This window comes from Nerophis lumbriciformis, linkage group LG07 (genome assembly GCF_033978685.3).
Source record: "Nerophis lumbriciformis linkage group LG07, RoL_Nlum_v2.1, whole genome shotgun sequence".
NCBI classification, from domain to species: domain Eukaryota; kingdom Metazoa; phylum Chordata; class Actinopteri; order Syngnathiformes; family Syngnathidae; genus Nerophis; species Nerophis lumbriciformis.
Window position 1 is genome coordinate 12,722,967 of NC_084554.2, and position 21,721 is coordinate 12,744,687.

The 21,721-nt window shown below is 41.2% G+C and overlaps 1 protein-coding gene across 1 annotated transcript in view; it reads left to right on the forward strand.

Moving 5' to 3' along the window:
* ube3c (ubiquitin protein ligase E3C) overlaps positions 1–16,835 on the forward strand; it is a 50,122-nt gene extending 33,287 nt beyond the window's left edge. The window contains exons 20-24 of the mRNA XM_061965805.2: positions 1,234–1,446; positions 7,703–7,891; positions 7,967–8,033; positions 8,104–8,234; positions 16,126–16,835. Coding sequence (XP_061821789.1) covers positions 1,234–1,446; positions 7,703–7,891; positions 7,967–8,033; positions 8,104–8,234; positions 16,126–16,296 — 771 coding nt within the window. The 3' untranslated portion in view covers positions 16,297–16,835. The remainder of the gene's footprint in view (positions 1–1,233; positions 1,447–7,702; positions 7,892–7,966; positions 8,034–8,103; positions 8,235–16,125) is intronic.
* Positions 16,836–21,721: the final 4,886 nt, after the last annotated feature.

Genomic DNA, 21,721 nt, shown 5'->3' on the forward strand with positions numbered 1-21,721 from the left:
TACGTGCACACGCCTGCTCAAAAGACATGGGAGATTAATACTGTTCATTAATGTCTGCCATTGTTGTGGGGGTGATGCATTACAGGCAGGAGTGGCTTGTCTAAGGGGTACTCACCTAAATGGGATTGAAGATCAGAATGTAGGCTGCTCGTCATCCCTCTTCCTCACTTGTCACACTCGTGACAGGCGCAAAGATTGAAACCCTCAAATGGTCAAACATGAATGAAATTGGCGTCTTTTGCTTATTGCTGACTTTAGTCTTCATGGGAAGAAAATGAACTTCTAATGATGTCTAATGAAGAAAGGCATCAGTGGTCCCTAACTATGAAGGTGAGACCAGATCTGTCCTCACCCTGCAGGCGCCTGGCCTCTTCTGATAGATGGTGATGCCTTTTAAAGGCATTATAATTTTACTGATCCCAAATGTCGTAAATTAAGGGATTTATTTGGCAGCAAACAGAATGCACCTGTACTGTTGTTGGCATTTATTCCACCTGATGGTGCCACAATCTGCTTTAATTGCGCTGCCACTGCACTCACTTATATTAAAATGCTTGGCCCATAACAATTAATTCTTAATGTCCTCAGCCATTTTGGCACAATTTCTGGCAATAAACACTCGTAAATAAAGTAAGCGCCATTGAAAAAACAAGGCGGGAGTGCTGCCTCTTCCCGGCATGAGTGTTATTGATAGGTTTCAGGGGGCCATGCGGCACATATGCTCTCAAACGAGCACTGGCCACTGCTAAAATACTAAATGGATTATTTTGCATAAAAAACAGACAAAGCTTTAAGTTGCGCTATTAACCTGTGTTTAAGAAATAGCCTTGATTTATGTGCGTTTGTGTGTTTAAGATGCATGCATTATGGAAATGCTCCAGATTTATAATCCATTTAGCTGATGTGGTCAGGGTTTTAACACTATCATTTATAAGGACCTGCATAATTTAATGTCTCCAATGAGCTCTTTTTCCTAACTATTCCAGTACATTAGCTTTGGCTTTTATGTGCCACCTGCCCGCTTGTGCTGCTTAATAGCATTTAAGGTCAAGGTGAGAATTGTCATTTATAAAGTTAGACACGAGTGAAGCAGAAGCTGGTGTGCTTCAGTTGAATTGTTTTGCTCGCAATCACTCTCTTGTTAGCATCTTATCAATGAATCTTCTTTCATAGCACACAATCCATTGTACTGAATGCTACTTGGTCCATTTTACATGTAAGTCCTTTCCACAGGCTCTGTACGAGAACATGTTGGTGGAGTTGCCCTTTGCCAGTTTCTTCCTGTCCAAGCTTCTGGGAACAAGCGCGGACGTCGACATTCACCACCTGGCCTCGCTGGACCCCGAAATGTACCGGAACCTTCTCTTTCTCAAGAGCTACGAGGGTGATGTGGAGGAGTTGGGCCTGAACTTCACCGTAGTCAACAACGATCTGGGAGAGGCTCAGGTATCTGGAAAAACAGCCACTACCTACCTTTTTTTTTTCTCATTTGTGTGGCTCCCGACTTAACACGTCTTATTAGCTCCTCAAACAGCACCTGAAATGGCTTGGTCACAATGCGGCCTCGGCAAACAACGTAGGGAAAACAATTTGTGGAAGATTAGGCACACACCTGGAAGCAGCCTGCCGTCAGTTTGCCCCCACCAGATAGCCAGCAGAGCCTGATAACCACAGTAATTCTCCTACAATAGCACATAATCACACACAAGAATGAGTCAATAGGAGGAATTACTTTTATTCCACATACATTTGACTCAACAATCCTGTGAAGCTTATCAGCATCACTTTTGTTAGACGTCACAGAGGCTCTCATCTATTGAGCTCTGTTGTAACGTCCAATTGTAACGGTGAACCCATATGACCTTTACGACTTTTAAGTTAAAAGGTATATTTTTTCAATTTAACCATGTGTCAGTCTCAAATATCAGCCGTTGATCAGTATCAACCAATTTTCGTGTAAAAAATATGAACAGTCATTTTGATTCATGCATTTCAATGCTGATCCCAAAAGCCGATTCCCTCTGGCTGATACTTATACTTAATGAATTGCATTTCTTTGTATCTTATGTATTGTTATCGCTGGTGAATAGGGGTGATGTTCGAAAACCGGTTCTCCCGATGCTTCGATAACAAAATAACCGATTCCATGGATTCGAATCCCTTTTTGAGAACCGGTTCCCGTTATTGAAGCCACTATACCGTATTTTTGCGACCATAGGGCGCACCGTATTTAAAGGCGCTGTGTCAGTTACGGATGCTATTTCTGTATTTAACGCATAAATAAGGCGCAGCGTATTTTTGGGCACAGGCATGGTTAAACATACGCTAGCTTAAAGGGGAACATTATTACAATTTCAGAATTGTTAAAACCATTAAAAATCAGTTCCCAGTGGCTTATTATATTTTTCGAAGTTTTTTTCAAAATTTTACCCATCACGCAATATCCCTAAAAAAAAGCTTCAAAGTGCCTGATTTTAACCACCCGTCCATTTTCCTGTGACGTCACATAATGAAGCCAACCCAAACAAACATGGCGGAAAGAACAGCAAGCTATTTCGACATTAGCTCGGATTCAGACTCGGATTTCAGCGGCTTAAGCGATTCAACAGATTACGAATGTATTGAAACGGATGGTTGTAGTGTGGAGGCAGGTAGCGAAAACGAAATTGAAGAAGAAACTGAAGCTATTGAGCCATATCGGTTTGAACCGTATGCAAGCGAAACCGACGAAAACGGCACGACAGCCAGCGACACGGGAGAAAGCGAGGACGATTTCGGGGATCGCCTTCTAACCAACGATTGCTATGTGTTTGTTTGGCATTAAAGGAAATTAACAACTATGAACTAGGTTTACAGCATATGAAATACATTTGGCAACAACATGCACTTTGAGAGTGCAGACAGCCCAGTTTTCATCAATTAATATATTCTGGAGACATACCCTCATGTCAGCAGGCCAGGGAAGCTAGGGTCGATATTCTTCTCTTGATCATCTTCGGGACGGTGTGAGCCAAGACATCCAGGGGGTTTAGCTCGCTCGTCTGCGGGAACAAACTGCCGCCATTGCTTGCCGTGCTAGCGAGGTCCTTTGTCCCTGAATTGCTCACACACTCTGGCAGATTCAATGGGGGTCTGGCGGCAGATTTCTTTGACTTTATCGTTGGAAATGCATCTGCTTTGAGTGTCGCAGGATATCCACACATTCTTGCCATCTCTGTCGTAGCATAGCTTTCGTCGGTAAAGTATGCGGAACAAACGTCCAATTTCTTGCCACTTTCGCATCTTTGGGCCACTGGTGCAACTTGAATCCGTCCCTGTTCGTGTTGTTACACCCTCCGACAACACACCGACGAGGCATGATGTCTCCAAGGTACGGAAAACAGTCGAAAAAACGGAAAATAACAGAGCTGATTTGACTAGGTGTTTGTAATGTGTTTGAGAAATGTGACGTCATCGCTCCGAGAGCGAATAATAGAAAGGCGTTTAATTCGCCAAAATTCACCCATTTAGAGTTCGGAAATCGGTTAAAAAAATATATGGTCTTTTTTCTGCAACATCAAGGTATATATTGACGCTTACATAGGTCTGGTGATAATGTTCCCCTTTAATGAGAATCAAGATCACAATTTATTTGTGATTTGTTTTGTGCAGCGACATATTCAATAATGACCACTTAGAATTTGAGACATGAGTCTGACAAGCTGTCTGTAGTTTAAAGTGTGAGACGACATGCTCACAAAAACACGAGAACATCCACGTTTCGTTGCTCCAATGTGTTTGTGGTCTCAGACAAAATTTGGGCCACTGGTGCAACTTTAATCCATCCCTGTTCGTGTTGTTACACCCTCCGACAACACACCGACGAGGCATGATGTCTCCAAGGTACGGAAAACAGTCGAAAAAACGGAAAATAACAGAGCTGATTTGACTCAGTGTTTGAGAAAATGGCGGATTGCTTCCCGATGCGACGTCACATTGTGACGTCATCGCTCCGAGAGCGAATATTAGAAAGGCGTTTATTTCGCCAAAATTCACCCATTTAGAGTTCGGAAATCGTTTAAAAAAATATATGGTCTTTTTTCTGCAACATCAAGGTAAATATTGACGCTTACATAGGTCTGGTGATAATGTTCCCCTTTAAAACATACGCTAGCATGCATGGACGCTGTTTTAAAAAGGCAGCAGGAGCAAAGCTGAGTTGGGTTGTACTTTATTGAAGTATTTATCAATGTACTCACATTATTTTTTGATCAATCCTCATCCACAAATCCATCAAAGTCCTCATCTTCTGTGTCCGAAATGAACAGCTGGGCAAGTTCTCCATCAAACACGCCAGATTCCCTCTCCTCATTTTCAAAATCAGTCTCGTTGCCGTGGGGCTCCTCGGAAAAGATGCCGGCTTTTGCAAAAGCTGGAACAACAGTTCAAGCAAACACGTTAGCTCAAGCATCCACGATCCATTCACAAATTGTGGCGTAACTCGTCCGACGCTGCCTCCCAGTTTTCGTGAAGCTGTGTTCGTCTGTCATCCATCGCTCCCATGACGCTCACAACTTCACTTTGAACGTCCTGTTTACACCCATGTCCAGCGATTGGAGTTCCTTCGTCATGCCTTAATGATGACTCCAGGTGGAAACTTTTCTTTCGGCAGCGTCTTCTCTTTGAAAATCACCAAAGGTGGCAGTTTCTGTCCATTAGAATAGAATAGAATAGAATAGAAAGTACTTTATTGATCCCTGGGGGAAATTCAGCACCACAGTTCGCTCACAATAGACAATAATAATAATAAATAATATATATAATATATTATATATTTTATATAATATATAAATAATATAAATATATTCTACATATACTCTACATTTAAGTGCAGTCAAGGAACATGTGCATTATACAGTCTGATGGCTGTCGGTATGAAGGACCAAGCTAGCACGACAGTAAAAGCCGACTTCTCTTGCCCCGTTGTGTGTATCGATTCGCTACTGTGCGTATCCCCTTCTTCTCCAGTGTGCTTCACCGGGATGTCGAAAGTGAGCGGCACCTGGTCCATGGCGGTGATGTGTTTGTCAGCAATTTTTTTATTTACAATGCACATAGCAGCACTATATGCTCACTGGGGACGTGCCTTTAGCGTGCGTCCTCTCTCACCTGAAACCTTCACCCTTTAACGTCCGCATGCTGTCCTCAGTTACGTCCGCCTTTCCTCCATATAAACAGCGTGCCGGCCCAGTCACATAACATCTACGGCTTTTGGAACTCAGTGCACACACAAGGTGCACACACAACAACCTATCTGGATTCGATAAGGAATCTGTTCGATAAGAGGATTCGAGCATGGCATTGACATCGATAATTTCTGAACGAACATCATCCCTACTGGTGAACAAGGCTAAACATGTTACACACTGAGTAAGAGAGAGCAAGCAGGAGCAGGCATGCTAATTGCTAATCTAGCCACTAAACCTGCTTAACAAAACAAATAAGTGCTTAGTAAACTTTGAGGGCATGATAGCGCACACAAAATTGATTTACTAAACTTGTGGACAAAGGATTACGTCTCTTAAAAAAAAAAAGTGCTGTTTGTAACTTGCTCACAGTTACATTTTTCAAACCAAAAAATATAACAGAACACAATTGGCTGGCTTATGTTACCATTAGTGGTTTAACAGAACACATTTGTTTTAAAACTGTCTATATTTTCCACAGTTACTAAGTTTATGCAATAACAAAAAATAATTTGTTTACAGGGGTCACTCACCCTCTCTCGTCAACACATACGCAGAGGGAGAGGAGTCCAAGAGAAGCAATGCAGTTATGTTGGCGTTATGATAAAATATACATTCACATTCTATGATAGCTAATGCGCATTTACGTGTTGCATACGTACGTAGTTATGTCATTATTTCCTAGAAGGTCCTTAACCTTAGCGCTCATAATATCGCTATTTCTTGGTTAATATTCAGGTCACTAAATATAGAGTTGTTGGCAGTTTTTGGATGGTTATTTAGAGGGCTTTGTGGGCGGAATAGAGGAACTCCCATTGACTTTATTGTTATTTGATTTTTTGCTAACTTTTATTTACAAATTAGAATGCATAAAAAAGAAAACCTAAGTGTACTTGTCTTACATCGTAAATGATAGGTAAAATACATTTTAAAAAAGTGCAGTTCTGCTTTAACACTCTTATTTTGTAACGCTCTTAGCTATTTTGTAATTTTGTTATTTCCACTTTGCTCAAATGTGAAGGAATCATTTGTAGGTTTAAGCTTTTACGGTCTCTAAACGTCACCTTAAAGTCGGCGTCATCTCAATGGGGGATTGGGTCAATGCGAGGAGTCACATACTGCCAGTTAATAAAGTTTTGATAATATAATTTTATGTCAACAACTTGTACATTAATCCATCTCTCTTACCAAGCATGTCAATAAGCCTGTTATTCACATTCACACTGAACAATGCTTCTCTCGCTGCGTCTTTCTCTCTCTTTTTCTCTCTCTCAAATATAAACTTAAAAAAACACACCATTTTTCTTCAAGCATTATAAACCGGTTTGTCCACAGTTGACTTTGTAAGGTAAATTAGACACTTTGCTTACCTTTTAAAATAGTTGTACGCAGTTGAGGAGTATGAGAACGGTGTTCTTCCACTCGATTGGGCATTTTCAGGTTTTAAAAAAAGGGCAATGCAGTATAATACCTCCAATTTACGAGCCTAATTAGTTCAATGACAGAGCTTGTAAGGCAAAATGTCTCCAACGGAAATGAATTAAAATCAAATCAATCTGTGTTTGGCCCCACCAAAACAGCATTTAACATGAAAGAAAAACGAACCATTTGATAAGAAGTTTTGTTTAAAGAACAGTACAATAGAATGTACTACAAAAAAATATAGGTTTATGTAGTAATCTAATAATGTACAGTATTTAACTTGAAAAGCGGTATGTCTTTCAAACACACCACCAATAACTTTTCCATATCTTTGTGGTTAAATGTCCTCTGTTTGAATATTATTTTGATATCTTTAACTGGCACGAAAGTTGGCTCCTGGTTAAGTACGGTGCAGTCTAGCATGGCTACACTCCAACTGCCTCAATACACGATCGGTCATGTTTTGGATTATTTATTTCTTTAATTCAATAAATATCATTCGCTTTTTCACAGTTCCAATGGTTGGAAAAACAAAGCTATGTCAATCTCGAGCTGTAAGCTAATGCTAGCACCTAAACACGGAGCAGCCGTAAACGCGCACCCAAAAGCGCTGAAGCCATGACAAGCTGTGTTCTTCTTAAACTGTCAAAGTTACCACACGCTCTTCAAGTTTTCGTGCAAAGACGAGACGCGCTGGCTGTTCTTATACGCCCGCAGACATTATGATGTCATGATAACGCTGTCTTCATGAACCGTGATGAGCACCTTTTTATCAAGCGCTAACTGCTCTAAAGTTAATGAAAAGACAGCTCGGGGCCAAATTGTATTGGAGCAGATGTTCAATGGCGGCACTATATTTAGAAAATCCATTAACCGTGGGCACTCACGGGCAGCCGCACCTTTATCTGCTGGATAACATTTTAATTACCTCCCTGTGATTGAATTCCATCCATTTTGCATCGTGAAACCTTCAAACCAAAATGCAGGATGCGGCCAAGCTACTTGTTTGCGCAAGTCCTTGTTTGACACTTCAAAAATGTCTCTTGTTACTGCAGGTTGTGGAGCTGAAGACGGGGGGGAAAGACATACCCGTGACCACAGCTAACCGCATCGCGTACATCCACCTGGTGGCCGACTACCGCCTCAATAAGCAGATCCGGCCACACTGCCTGGCCTTCAGGCAAGGTCTGGCCAACGTGGTCAACCTGGAGTGGCTCCGTATGTTTGACCAGCAGGAGATCCAGGTGTTGTCTCATCGATGTCATGTTCTACGTGCAGCTCCAAGTGTCACTAAAATGCAACTGTTTCTCTCCAACAAGGTGCTCATATCTGGAGCTCATGTCCCCATATGTCTTGATGACTTGAAAAAGTTCACAAACTACTCAGGTTGGAGCTTGTGTTTATCACACTGACCACAGTGATCAGTGGATGTTGACACCTCTTGCACGTCCTGTAGGTGGCTACACGTCCACGCATCCCGTCATCCAGATCTTTTGGGAAGTGGTGGAAGGCTTCACAGACGAGGAGAAGCGCAAGCTGCTCAAGTTCGTCACCAGCTGCTCCAGACCTCCTCTGCTGGGCTTCAAGGTATGGGCTTCAAAGTATCTTCTGTTTGTGTTGCTATATAAGCCTTGTTGGTACCAAGCGTTACAGTATTACATCTTACAGTACAAGACCAGTCTGTGTCTCAATATTTAAAAGGCCCCGTCTATGGTGTTAGAACAGTACCAAAATCCGTGTGCACAAACTCAGTTTGCAAGTGCGCAGATTCATCTTTTGCTCTTGCGACCTCCATGCGTGCACAGTGTCTTTTTGCTCACTGTTTACACTCTTTTTTTTTTTTTTTTTCTGCGCATGTGATGTTCCACCCTTTTGGCACCAAGGGGCGGGAATTGAATACACAGCTGAGCAAATCCCTCCTTTTTGATTCATCACTTTTTGGGTTGTCCCGATACCAATATTTTGGTACCGGTACCAAAATGTATTGCGATACTTTTCTAAATAAAGGGGACCACAAAAATGGCATTATTGGTTTTACTTTACCAAATCTTAACAATCTTACGATACATTAAACATATGTTTTTTTCTGGAAGTTTGTCCTTAAATGAAATAGTGAACATACGAGACAACTTTTCTTTTATTAGTAAGTAAACAAACAAAGGTTCCTAATTTAGCTGCTGACATATGCAGTAACATATTGTCATTTTCCATTCTATTATTTTGTCAAAATGATGGACAGGTAGAAAACTAATTATTAATCTACTTGTTCGTTTACTGTTAATATCTGCTTACTTTCTCTATTAACATGTTCTTTCTACACTTCTGTTAAAATGTAATAATCACTTATTCTTCTGTTGTTTGATGTTTTACATTTGTTTTGGATGATACCACAAATTTAGGTATCGATCCAATACCAAGTAGTTACAGGATCATACAATGGTCATAATTTAGGTCCTCATGTGTCCAGGGACATATTTCCTGAGTTTATAAACAATAATATACATTTTTAAAAAGATTTTGTGATGCTAAGAAAATATTGATGTACTCATAGTAGTATCGACTATAGAGATTTATTTGAAATAGGGACAGATATAAAAACATAGACATCTGAAACAGTTATCCAATGTATGCATCATAGTGTTTGTAGCTAAAGCTAATTTACATCACTTGTCCCCAACAACAACAACACAGATCCAACATCATTAAAATAGGAAAATAAAAAATAGAATAAGGCAAAGATGAGTTGATAATAATGATAATAGAAATAATACAGACAAAGTGCAACTAGAAAAAAGCCAATAATAATAATAACAGACAAAGTGCAGACTAGATAAAAACCAATCAGTAAAAATTAGTAAAAACTAAACATGGGAACACGATTGTTGCTCAACTAGCTATAATTTTGTTTGTTTTTTGAAAGTGACAAGAGCAGGTATACTTTTCAAAGTGTCAGGTAGAGAGTTCCATAGTTGTGGTCCTTTTATTGAAAAGGCAGTCTGGGCAAAAGATGTTCTACGGAATGGAACGCAACAGTTGCCTTTTGACATTGCTCGGGTGGTAGATCTGGTACCACTTTGCAGTCTTGTAATTGCCTTGCAGAGCAATTGGGGAGCAGAGTTATCCGAGCATTTAAAAACCAGTTTGACTGTGTGTAACAAAGTAAAATTGGTAAAACTTAAAATATTGTATTTGGTTAAAATTTGGCAATGATTGATATCATATACTAGACTAGATACGCTCCTGCACTTGGTATCATTACAGTGGATGCCACCCATGGCGTTTGTTTACATTGTGACGCCGGTGAGCTACGGTGTGTAGTGAAGCATTTTTAGCTATTCCTCGTCCTGCAGGGATGATACTTGTAAGAAACGGACTATTTGTCGCCATGGAGGCGAAGATTAGTGATTTAGAAGTAGCTAAAACATTGCAAACTGCGGATGGACGTTAGCCGCTAGCTAGCCATGTCTTAAAGCACCTCAGGTCTTCCTGAGGGCGTTTCAGTGTTATAGCTTCACCTTTATCGTTAGTTAATAAGCCAAAATGCGTCCATTCTCCCTTTTCTGTCTACACACTGTGTCTGCTTGTAAGTACTCCGTGATTGTGCGCTTCCAAACATGCTCCTCTGCTTGTAAAACCGGCAATGTCACAAAGTGATGACACGCCGTCATGCCCGTTAAAAAAAGGGGCGGCGGGCACCTTTACTTTTTAGAGGCGGTAAAATACCGAATATGATTCATTGGTATCACGGTAAGTTGTAACCAATCGGAGGCAGAGTAATCGCGGCGGGACGATTTATGTGAAAATTGAGGATCTATATTCACCACTCAGCAGAAAATGAGGTAAGTTGAGGAACTGACATGTATACAATGCCAGCCCGACGTTTACAGCTGTTACGAAAAGCTGCTGACCCAATATCAAACATTCTCATAACCTTTCGTTATAGTGGTCTGATCACAGTGGAGAAGAAGGGACAGAAGGCGTCTAAAGTGACCAATCAGAAAGGAGGGAAGTTGCTGGGCCGTGTATTTAATGCACGCACATTAGTGCCAAAAGAGTGGAACATTGCGTGCGGAGAGAAAGACACATTGCGAGTACAAAAAGACTCTGTGTGCGCAAAAAGATGCTCTACGTGCACACACAGAGAGGCTGCGTGAGTCTGTCAGTGTTTATATACACGCAATAATTTTGGCACTGTTTTAACGCCATACCGGTCAGTCAGGAATTTACTTTCCCCCCATACGGCGCTCCTGGATGTGCCAACAAAAAAAGGCAACTCTGCAGGGCAAATGGGCTGGTGAGCAGTGGTTATAACTTATCTACTTCACTAATTAGATTTGTATATACTAAATACCGGTATCATATTGTATGGTACCAATAAAAAGAGGCCGATACCGATATACATCAAACTGCCAAATACCCGCGCCGATAATCGGTCGATCTCTACTTAACACCCTCAGTAGTCGTCATCTTGGCAGTAATTGATGTGGGACAAATCTGTACTGTCAAACTCATTGTACTTACTAAAGCAAGCCTTCTGTTTGAGACACAGCAACACACTAATTCTACCTATTGCTTGGATTCACATGGCGTCACGTCGGGCTCACGAAATATGCATGGTGGTCAAGCCAGCGTCTGTTCTCAATGGGTACCAGGCGCCATTTAGGCTTTCTCGAAGAAAAATGGCCTATGATTGCGTTGTTTTAGGATGTTGGGACAGTTCAAATCGCAAAGTGGTCAAAAGTTTCTTCAGAGTTCCTCGACAAGGTAATTAAGAAGGGCGAAAGAGTGCAAGATTTTACCAAACGACGGACAAGAAAAGTAGCAAGCACTCCAGTCCAAGGAAGTGAAGTGAATTATATTCATATAGCGCTGTTCTCTAGTGACTCAAAGTGCTTTTACATAATGAAACCAATATCTAATTTACATTTAAACCAGTGTGGGTGGCACTGGGAGCAGGTGGGTAAAGTGTCTTGCCCAAGGACACAACGGCAGTGGCTTGGATGGCGGAAGAGGGGATTGAACCTGGAACCCTCAAGTTGCTGGCACGGCCATTCTACCAACCGAGCTATACTGCCCATAAGCAGAGTCAAAGAACGCACGAGTTTGCAGTGCACTGCAAAAAGTCAGTGTTCAAAAACAAGAAAAAGAAATACAAAAATTAGGGGTATTTTATTTGAACTAAGCAAAATGATCTGCCAATAGAACAAGAAAATTCAACTTGTCAAGACTTTCCAAAACAAGTAAAATCAGCTAACCTCAATGAACCCCAAAATACCTTAAAATAAGGATATTCTCACTAATAACAAGTGCACTCTTCTTGGTAGAAAAAAAAAATTAGACCTTTTTGCTCAATATGTTGAAAAATATTCTTAAATTAAGTAAATGCTAGTGCCATTATCTTCACATAATGATATGCGCTCGGCATCATAATTTTTTTTTCATGCTTGAAGTAAGAAATTATTACTTTAAAAAAGTAGTTTTATACTTGTGAGTGTTTGACACAGCTTTGCATCAGTTGATATTCTAGTTTCAAGCATGTTTTACTCAATATAGGTCATCAAATCTCAGCAACAAGCTGTAATATCTTACTGAGATCATTTAGGACCAAAACCCTTAAAACAAGTAAAACTCTCTAACATAAAATCTGCTTAGTGAGAAGAATTATCTTATCGGACAGAAAATAAGCAAATATCACCCTTATTTGAGATATTTAATCTTACTTAGATTTCAGTTTTTGCAGTGTGATCACTTCGTCAAAGGTTTGTTTGAAATACTTAAAACCTTTATTGTTTCACATTTACATATTATCTTGATAATATTTCTATTTCTTAAAACACATTTTTGCCGAAGAGTGTTTCATTAAGCACCAACTCGGCGAGTCCAAAGAAAAAAAAGCAAATGTAAGCAAAACTTAAAATAAATAAGTTTTTACCAAATGCAGCAATCCTAAATGAATAGCACATACACAATGTTGACATCTATAGTTATATTTTGATAAAGACGGGGGGAAACACGCTACTTGTAAACAGCGCACGCTACAGCAACAAACATGGCTTATTTAGATTTGAAGTGCAACCTTACCCGAGAAAATATGATGCATATTTTTATCCGTGAGAGTCTTGATACCAATTTCCTTGAATCAGCCACACACAAAGAAGTTGTAGACCTCCATTCTTTTCCAAGTTTTCATCTGTTTTGTCGTGTCTGGAGCACAATAGTTAGATTTTTTTGCTCGTATCTGCGTTTTGCAGAAAGATCTCGGCCCCCCACGTACTCAGTTTTTCACTTCCAGGAAGAAATCACGTCACAACTCTTTATACCTACCAATTAATGACTGACACGTCCCAATAAGTGACAGAGTATTGATCACTTTTTTTGGTAGCTCCTTGCAAAAGCACAGGGCAGGTATGTGGAAATGTGACTTTAAGGTGTTTGCGATGTCAACAGTGATAGCAGCCCTTAAAGTGATCAGTGGTTGATGAGACGGGTCTGATATGCTGAAGTCTTATCTGCACTGCCACTGTCCTCTCTCATTTTAGTCGTGTCTGGAAAAATAATCATGTGAACTCAGACTGAACTTTTGAACCGGTGATGCTTGTTAAGATAGGAACTAAGCAAGAAACAGGTCTTGAACAAATGGGAAGGTCCAGGGATGTGCCCATTGATCGGTATTGGACGATATTCCTGAAAAAGTATGTGATCGGTCATTGCCGATTAATGCCTTTTTAATGCCAATTATAAACGCTGACCATCTGGCTGGCAAGCAGCTAGCACTAACTAATAATCACCTCAATTGTGGACAGTGTTGGGTTAGTTACTGAAAAGCAGTAACTAGTTACAGTTACTAGTTACTTCATTTCAAAAGTAGCCCAGTTACTAACTCAGTTACTTACACCAAAAAGTAATGCGTTACTGTGAAAAGTAACTATTTAGTTACTTCTTTTCAGCTCGATCCATACATTGGCAGGGTTGATTCTAAAGGTAATATCAGTATATGATCGATACTAGAGCGATCAGATTGATATTATTCTTTTATTAAAATCTTTAATTGTTTTTGTTCATGTTCATAAGCTCCGGACACAGGAGGACCGTTGAAGGATTTAAATGAATAGTCTTGTGTTTAGTTATTTTGTACAATTTACTTTGTTTTGCTCAAACAAAGGGAATAAGAAACTATCTTAAATATTCTTTTGATATTATTAAACTGTCAATGAAAATAGTGAAAAATGTACCTTTAATACATGTGATCGGTATTGGACTTGGTGGATTTGTCTTATGGTCGGAACATCCCCAGTTTTCTTTTATTGCATTTTTCAGTTTCTAGTTTGAGCAGCTCCACACTTTCGTCCATGTCCGTATGGGAAGGCATCAGGGACTACAGAAGATGTCCTGTGGGATACGTTGTGCCTGTCATAGTTTTATTACTGTCATTAGTTAGGCAAACTTTATTGCTGTCCTGCAAGGACCCAAACTCCTTAAAATCCTGGTGGTCCCTCCTCTCAGGGTTTAAGAGATGCTTCGCCTGCTCCTTTTAATCCATTTGACTTTGTCCCCTCCTATCTCTCGTCTATTTTGTGGACGGGATGGTGCGTTAATTTGCGGGGGCGGGTGTATCGGCCCTTGACCCGGAACCAGCTCATCTTTAATTAGCTGTCGGGAAAGAGCCCAGGATTCATTAAAGGAGAAATAGCGCTGTCAGGCAAAGCCATTTAAAAAAAGATGATGGAAACACACTTTTTTCCCCCCTCAAATGATGGCCGCCGTAATGACACTCTCTCAATAAAGAACGACAGTTTAATACGGTAATTGTCAGAAAAATGGCCTCGTTACGGCTAAGCCCCCGCAAGAACCGTTTAATGTGGTCGATCTGTATTTGCTGGCTGAAAATAGCAGCTGGCCATGGAAATGTTCAATTTGCTCAAAACGGTTCGTTATGTCTTCTTATTTCTATACTCTTTCAAATGTTCTTGTAATCAGACAATGTTTTCCGTATATTAGATGGAATCTTTACCTGAAGAAGACTGCAGATGACTGTCGAAACATGTCAGGCTAAGATTCCATCTAATATACCGAAAATATTGTCTGATTACAAGAAAATTTGAAAGAGTATAGGAATTGTGCAATGTCACAGTTCCCTGCCTGGTCAAACTCTGTTCAATCAATCAATCAATCAATCAATCAATCAAAGTTTACTTATAAAGCCCTAAATCACGAGTGTCTCAAAGGGCTGCACAAGCCACAACAACATCCTCGGCTCAGATTCCACATCGGGGCAAGAAAAAACTCAACCCAATAGGATAACAATGAGAAACCTTAGAGGGGACCGCAGTTGTGGGGACCCCCCCCTGGGCGACCGGTGCAATGGATCTAACATAATATTGTGAGAGTCCAGTCCATAGTAGATTTAGCATAATATTGTGAGAGTCCAGTCCATAGTAGATTAAGCATAATATTGTGAGAGTCCAGTCCATAGTGGATCTAACATAATATTGTGAGAGTCCAGTCCATAGTGGATCGAACCTATTGTGAGAGTCAAGTCCATAGTGGATCTAGCATAATATTGTGAGAGTCCAGTCCATAGTGGATCTAACATAATAGTGTGAGAGTCCAGTCCATAGTGGATCTAACATAATATTGTGAGAGTCCAGTCCATAGTGGATCTAACATAATAGTGTGAGAGTCCAGTCCATAGTGGATCTAACATAATAGTGTGAGAGTCCAGTCCATAGTGGATCTAACATAATATTGTGAGAGTCCAGTCCATAGTGGATCTAACATAATATTGTGAGAGTCCAGTCCATAGTGGATCTAACATAATAGTGTGAGAGTCCAGTCCGTAGTAGATCTAAGATAATATTGTGAGAGTCCAGTCCATAGTGGATCTAACATAATATTGTGAGAGTCCAGTCCATAGTGGATCTAACATAATAGTGTGAGAGTCCAGTCCATAGTGGATCTAACATAATATTGTGAGAGTCCAGTCCATAGTGGATCTAACATAATAGTGTGAGAGTCCAGTCCATAGTGGATCTAACATAATAGTGTGAGAGTCCAGTCCATAGTGGATCTAACATAATAGTGTGAAAGTCCAGTCCATAGTGGATCTAACATAATAGTGTGAGAGTCCAGTCCATAGTGGATCTAACATAATAGTGTGAGAGTCCAGTTCATAGTGGATCTAACATGTTCAAACTCTGGGGCAGCGTCGCTCGGTTGGTAGAGCGGCCGTGCCAGCAACTTGAGGGTTCTAGGTTCGGTCCCCGCTTCTGCCATCTTAGTGACAGCTGTTGTGTCCTTGGGCAAGACACTTCACCCACTTGCTCCCAGTGCCACCCACACTGGTTTAAAAATGTATCTTAGATGATGGGTTTCACTATGAGTCACTAGAGAAAAGTGCTATATAAATATAATTCACTTAATTTCCTAAATGTGTGCTGCCACGTTTGAGCATTGACGGCCATGGTTGGCTCGCCCACAGGAGCTGTACCCGGCCTTCTGCGTCCACAACGGCGGCAGCGACCTGGACCGCCTGCCCACGGCCAGCACCTGCATGAACCTCCTCAAGCTGCCAGAGTTCTACAGCCAGCAGCAAATGAGGAACAAGCTGCTCTACGCCATCGAGTCCTCGGCCGGCTTCGAGCTCAGCTGAGAGCTCACCTCGGCAAAGAAAGACTTGGCAAAAGAACACAACTGACTCTTTTTGCCCGTACGACTGTTGTGTGCAGGTATGTGTGTGACCAGTGCGAAGGGGACAAGCACCCCCAGAATAAGACGCCTTTTTTTAACCCTTTGCTTTTAGCTAAATTTAAGTGACGAAACCGAGCAATTTAGTGCTGATATGTTGTGTTTTCACCAAAGATGAGTGGCATCATGCAGATAGTAACAAAATCATACAAAAGGCAATACAGAGACAAGAGGGACTGTGAAGTTGAACGCTTCAAATGTTAGTGATACTCATGTGTGCATCTAGCAAAGGTATGATAGCATGAGGGGGTTGTGAATATGTACATGTTCTCTTGTATCATTCATGTATTCAGTATTTGTACAGCTTTCCTTCTTTATTATGGTTGTGTGTGACATGGTTGAAACTTACCAATGTTCAGCGTACCCTCTAAAAAAAAAAAAAAAAGAGCGTATGGAAATGAATAAAGCCACTTTTCTTTTTTGCACAAGTGTCGCTCGTGATGGAATAATGTCGATGTAGAGCAGTGCATTTTGCGGGAAATATTTCTTAACGTACAGTACAGGCAAACAGTTTGGATACACCTTCTCATTCAATGCATTTTCTTTATTTTCATGACTATTTACATTGTAGAAAACTATCACACCTGTGAAGTGAAAACCATTTCAGGTGACTACCTCTTGTAGCTCATCGAGAGAATGCCATGAGTGTGCAAAGCAGTAATCAGAGCAAATTGTGGCTATTTTGAAGAAACTAGAATATAAAACATGTTTTCAGTTATTTCACCTTTTTTTTTGTTAAGTACATAACCACATGTGTTCATTCATAGTTTTGATGCCTTCAGTGACAATCTACAATGTAAATAGTCATGAAAATAAAGAAAACGCATTGAATGAGAAGCTTTTTTTATATTGTAAAAAGAAGAAAAAGAAAAGAACCCTGCAAAAATGGGAAAATAGAGCAAAAAGGCATAGTGTAATGAGAAAAAGCTGAAAGATTGATACCTATGACGAATAAAAACACAAAATGTGTATTTAAATTTATGTTTTAGACGTTTTATTAGCTTATTTCTGTCATGACCTCCTTGAAAAGTTTTGGTGTTTTTTATACACCCGTCTGCCCCTGAGCGCTGACTCCCACACTTGTTACTGATTGGCAACCTGGACACACCTGCTCCTGGTTGCCAATCAGGCTTCTATGTACAGTACAGGTTTGGACAAAAGTTTGGACACACCTTCTCATTCAATGCGTTTTCTTTATTTTCATGACTATTGTAGATTGTCACTGAAGGCATCAAAACTATGTATGAACACGTGGCGTTATGTACTGAAAACATGTTTTTTATTCCATCCATCCATCCATTTTTTACCGCTTATTCCCTTTTGGGGTCGCGGGGGATGCTGGAGCCTATCTCAGCTACAATCGGGCCTGGACAAGTCGCCACCTCATCGCAGGGCCAACACAGATGGACAGACAACATTCACACTCACATTCACACACTAGGGCCAATTTAGTGTTGCCAATCAACCTATCCCCAGGTGCATGTCTTTGGAGGTGGGAGAAAGCCGGAGTAACCGGAGGGAACCCACGCAGTCACGGGGAGAACATGCAAACTCCACACAGAAAGATCCCAAGACTACTCAGGACCTTCGTATTGTATTCTAGTTTCTTCAAAATAGCCACCCTTTGCTCTGATTACTGCTTTGCACACTCTTGGCATTCTCTCGATGAGCTTCAAGCACACCGTTGAAGTGAAAACCATTTCAGGTGACTACCTCTTGAAGCTCATCGGGAGAATGCCAAGAGTGTGCGAAAAAGTCATCAGAGCAAAGGGTAGCTATTTTGAAGAAACTAGAATATAAAACAAGTTTTCAGTTTTTTTTACCTTTTTTGTTAAGTACACAACTCCACATGTGTTCATTCATAGTTTTGATGCCTTCAGTGACAATCTACAATGTAAATAGTCATGAAAATAAAGAAAACGCATTGAATGAGAAGGTGTGTCCAAACTTTTGACCTGTACTGTATGTCAGAATCAGCTTTATTGGCCAAGTATGTCGAAAACAAGGAATTTGACCTGGTAAGACTGTGCTCTTTGTTCATGGCCTCTGACAATGTTCTCAAAAAAACACTGAGAAGAACTATTTTGGCTTTGGGATGTACTACTGGGCCAGCCACAAATGAAGATTGTGCGTATGTGTCATAAATCTAACTATTACTCACATCCAGCGCGTGTGTGTGGGTGATATTAGGGCGTAAAGCACTCCTATCCGCTGGCCCGGAGGTCCTACAATTCTAAAAAGCATTGAAATGAGGTTTGATCTCAATTACTCTGATTTATGGAAGACAATTACCTTGTGATTGCTGATAGACTGGACTATACCACTTTATTAATTTAAAGTTAAAAGTACCACTGATAGTCACACACACACACAAGGTGTGGTGAAATTACCCTCTGCATTTGATCCATCTGATAGTCCAACCTCAGATTCAAGAGGAGCAATGTGGATTCCATCCTGGTCGTGGAACAACTCACCAGCTCTTTACTCTTGCGGGAATCCTGGAGAAGGCCTAGGAGTATGCCTATCCAGTCCACATGTGCTTTGTGGATTTGGAGAAGGCGTATGACCAGGTGCCCCGGGAGATCTTGTGGGAAGTGCTGAGGGAATACGGGGTGAGGGGAACCCTGCTGAGGGCCATCCAATCTCTGTACAACCAAATCGAAAGTTGTGTCCGGGTGCTTGGATGTAGGTCGGATCCGTTTCCAGTGGGGGTTGGTCTCCGTCACCTATTCTGTTTGTGATTTTCATGGACAGGATTTCTAGGCAGAGTCGTGACCATGGCGGAGAGGGTATACGTCTTGGGGGGCTAAAGATCGCGTCACTGCCATTTGCAGATGATGTGATCCTGATGGCACCATCGGTTCGTGACCTTCAACTCTCACTGGATCGGTTCTCAGCCGAGTGTTCAGCGGCCGAAATGAGGATCAGCATCTCCAAATCTGAGGCCATGGTTCTCAGCAGGAAACCGATGGTTTGTACAGTCCAGGTAGAGGACGAGACTCTGTCCCAGGTGGAGGAGTTTAAGTATCTCGGGGTCTTGTTCACGAGCGAGGGAAAGACGGAGAAGGGAATCAGCCGGAGAATCGGAACAGCTGGGGCAGTATTGCAGTCTCTCTGCCGCACTGTAGTGACGAAACGAGAGCTGAGTCAGAAGGCAAAGCTCTCGGTCTACCGAGATATCTACATTCCTACTCTCACCTATGGTCATGAAGTGTGGGTCATGACCGAAGTGAGTTTCCTCAGAAGGGTGGCTGGCCCTAGCCCTAACCCTTAGAGATAGGGTGAGAAGTTCAGTCACCCGAGAGAGACTCGGAGTAGAGCCGCTGCTTCTTCGCTTGGAAAGGAGCCACCTTAGGTGGATCGGCCATCTCGTGCGGATGCCTCACGAGCGTCTCCCTATGGAGGTCCTCATTGCACGTCCCACTGGGAGGAGACCCCGCGGCAGGCCAAGGACCAGATGGGGGGATTACATCTCCTCTCTGGCCTGGGAACGCTTTGGGATTCCCCAGGAGGAAGTTGCTAATGTTGCTCGGGAGAGGGAAGTCTGGGGGTCTCTGCTGGAGCTGTTGTCCCCGTGACCCGATTCTGCATAAGCGGTTGAAGATGGATGGATGGATTTAACCCATCCCCTTGTTCCACCCCCTGGGAGGTGAGGAGAGCAGTGAGCAGCGGCGGTGGCCGGGCACGGGAATCATTTTGGTGATTTAACCCCCAATTCCAACCCTTGATGCTGATTGCCAACCAGGGAGGTAATGGGTTCCATTTTTATAGTCTTTTTAACAATATTAGTTTGACAATTCAGCAGCTGTACCCACTTGACACGATTGCAGAGACGGTCACCCTGAAAAGGGGGTCCCTACATCTGTGATCCCTACCTCAATGTTTCTTTTTCCCCATGTGCGGTTTTTGAAGTTTTTCCTTGCCCGGATGTGGGTTGAGATCAAGGAACGTCGTTATGAGTTTGTGAAGCCCTTTGAGACACTTGCGATTAAGTGCTGCATTGGTAGTAGATCAGAATCAGAATCAGAATACCTTTATTGTCATTGTATGGAAACAACGAAATTGGACAGCAATCCAGCTCAGTGCTTTTTAAAACAAACCTACATAAAATAGTCTTAAGACAACAATAGTAAAACAATTTAAATTTTAAAAACATAATAAAATGTTAAAAAAAACATATTGCATAGTAGATCTTTATCAGAGGTAAGCAAGTAATAAAGTGGTGAGTGTTCAGGTAAGTGCAGAGTTTAGGGCAATAACAGCTCTAAGATAGAAACTGTTTTTCAGTCTATTTGTCTTTGCTTTGATGGTCTTATAACGACTCCCTGAGGGCAAGAGTTCAAGCCAGTGGTGACCTGGGTGGGATGAGTCCTTGAGGATGCTGTTTGCTCTCCTGTTACAGTGTCTCTTATGCAGGGCCTCTCGAGATGTAAGAGGACATGCAGTGATCTTCTGGGCTTGGATGGATGTGGTGAATCTTGCTGGCCCACTCACACACTTCAGCCTGCTGCCTCCAAGTCTTTAAATGAAAGCGTTTCGCTGTTTTGTTGATCATGACCTCGAACTAAATGAGCCACATTTCCTACTTCTAAATCAGGGGTGTCAAACTCATTTTAGATGGGGGGCCACATGGAGAAAAATCTACTCCCAAGTGGGCCGGACTGATAAAATCACGGCACGATGACTTAAAATTAAAGACAACATGAGATTGTTTTCTTTGTTTAAAAATAGTTCAAGCACATTCTGAAATTGTACAAATCATAATGTTGTTGTTTTTTTTACAATTACCGTATTTTTCGGACTATAAGTCGCAGTTTTTTTCATAGTTTGGCCGGGGGTGCGACTTATACTCAGGAGCGACTTATGTGTGAAATTATTTACACATTACCGTAAAATATCAAATAATATTATTTATCTCATTCACGTAAGAGACTAGACGTATAAGATTTCATGGGATTTAGCGATTAGGAGTGACAGATTGTTTGGTAAACGTATAGCATGTTCTATATGTTATAGTTATTTGAATGACTCTTACCATAATATGTTACGTTAACATACCAGGCACCTTCTCAGTTGGTTATTTATGCCTCATATAACGTACACTTAATCAGCCTGTTGTTTACTATTCTTTATTTATTTTAAATTGCCTTTCAAATGTCTATTCTTGGTGTTGGCTTTTATCAAATACATTTCCCCACAAAATGCGACTTATATGTTTTTTTTCCTTCTTTATTATGCATTTTCGGTCGGTGCGACTTATACTCCGAAAAATTATATATTATATTATATTTTCTGAATAAACTTTGTGATAATGTTGGAGTATAACTGTC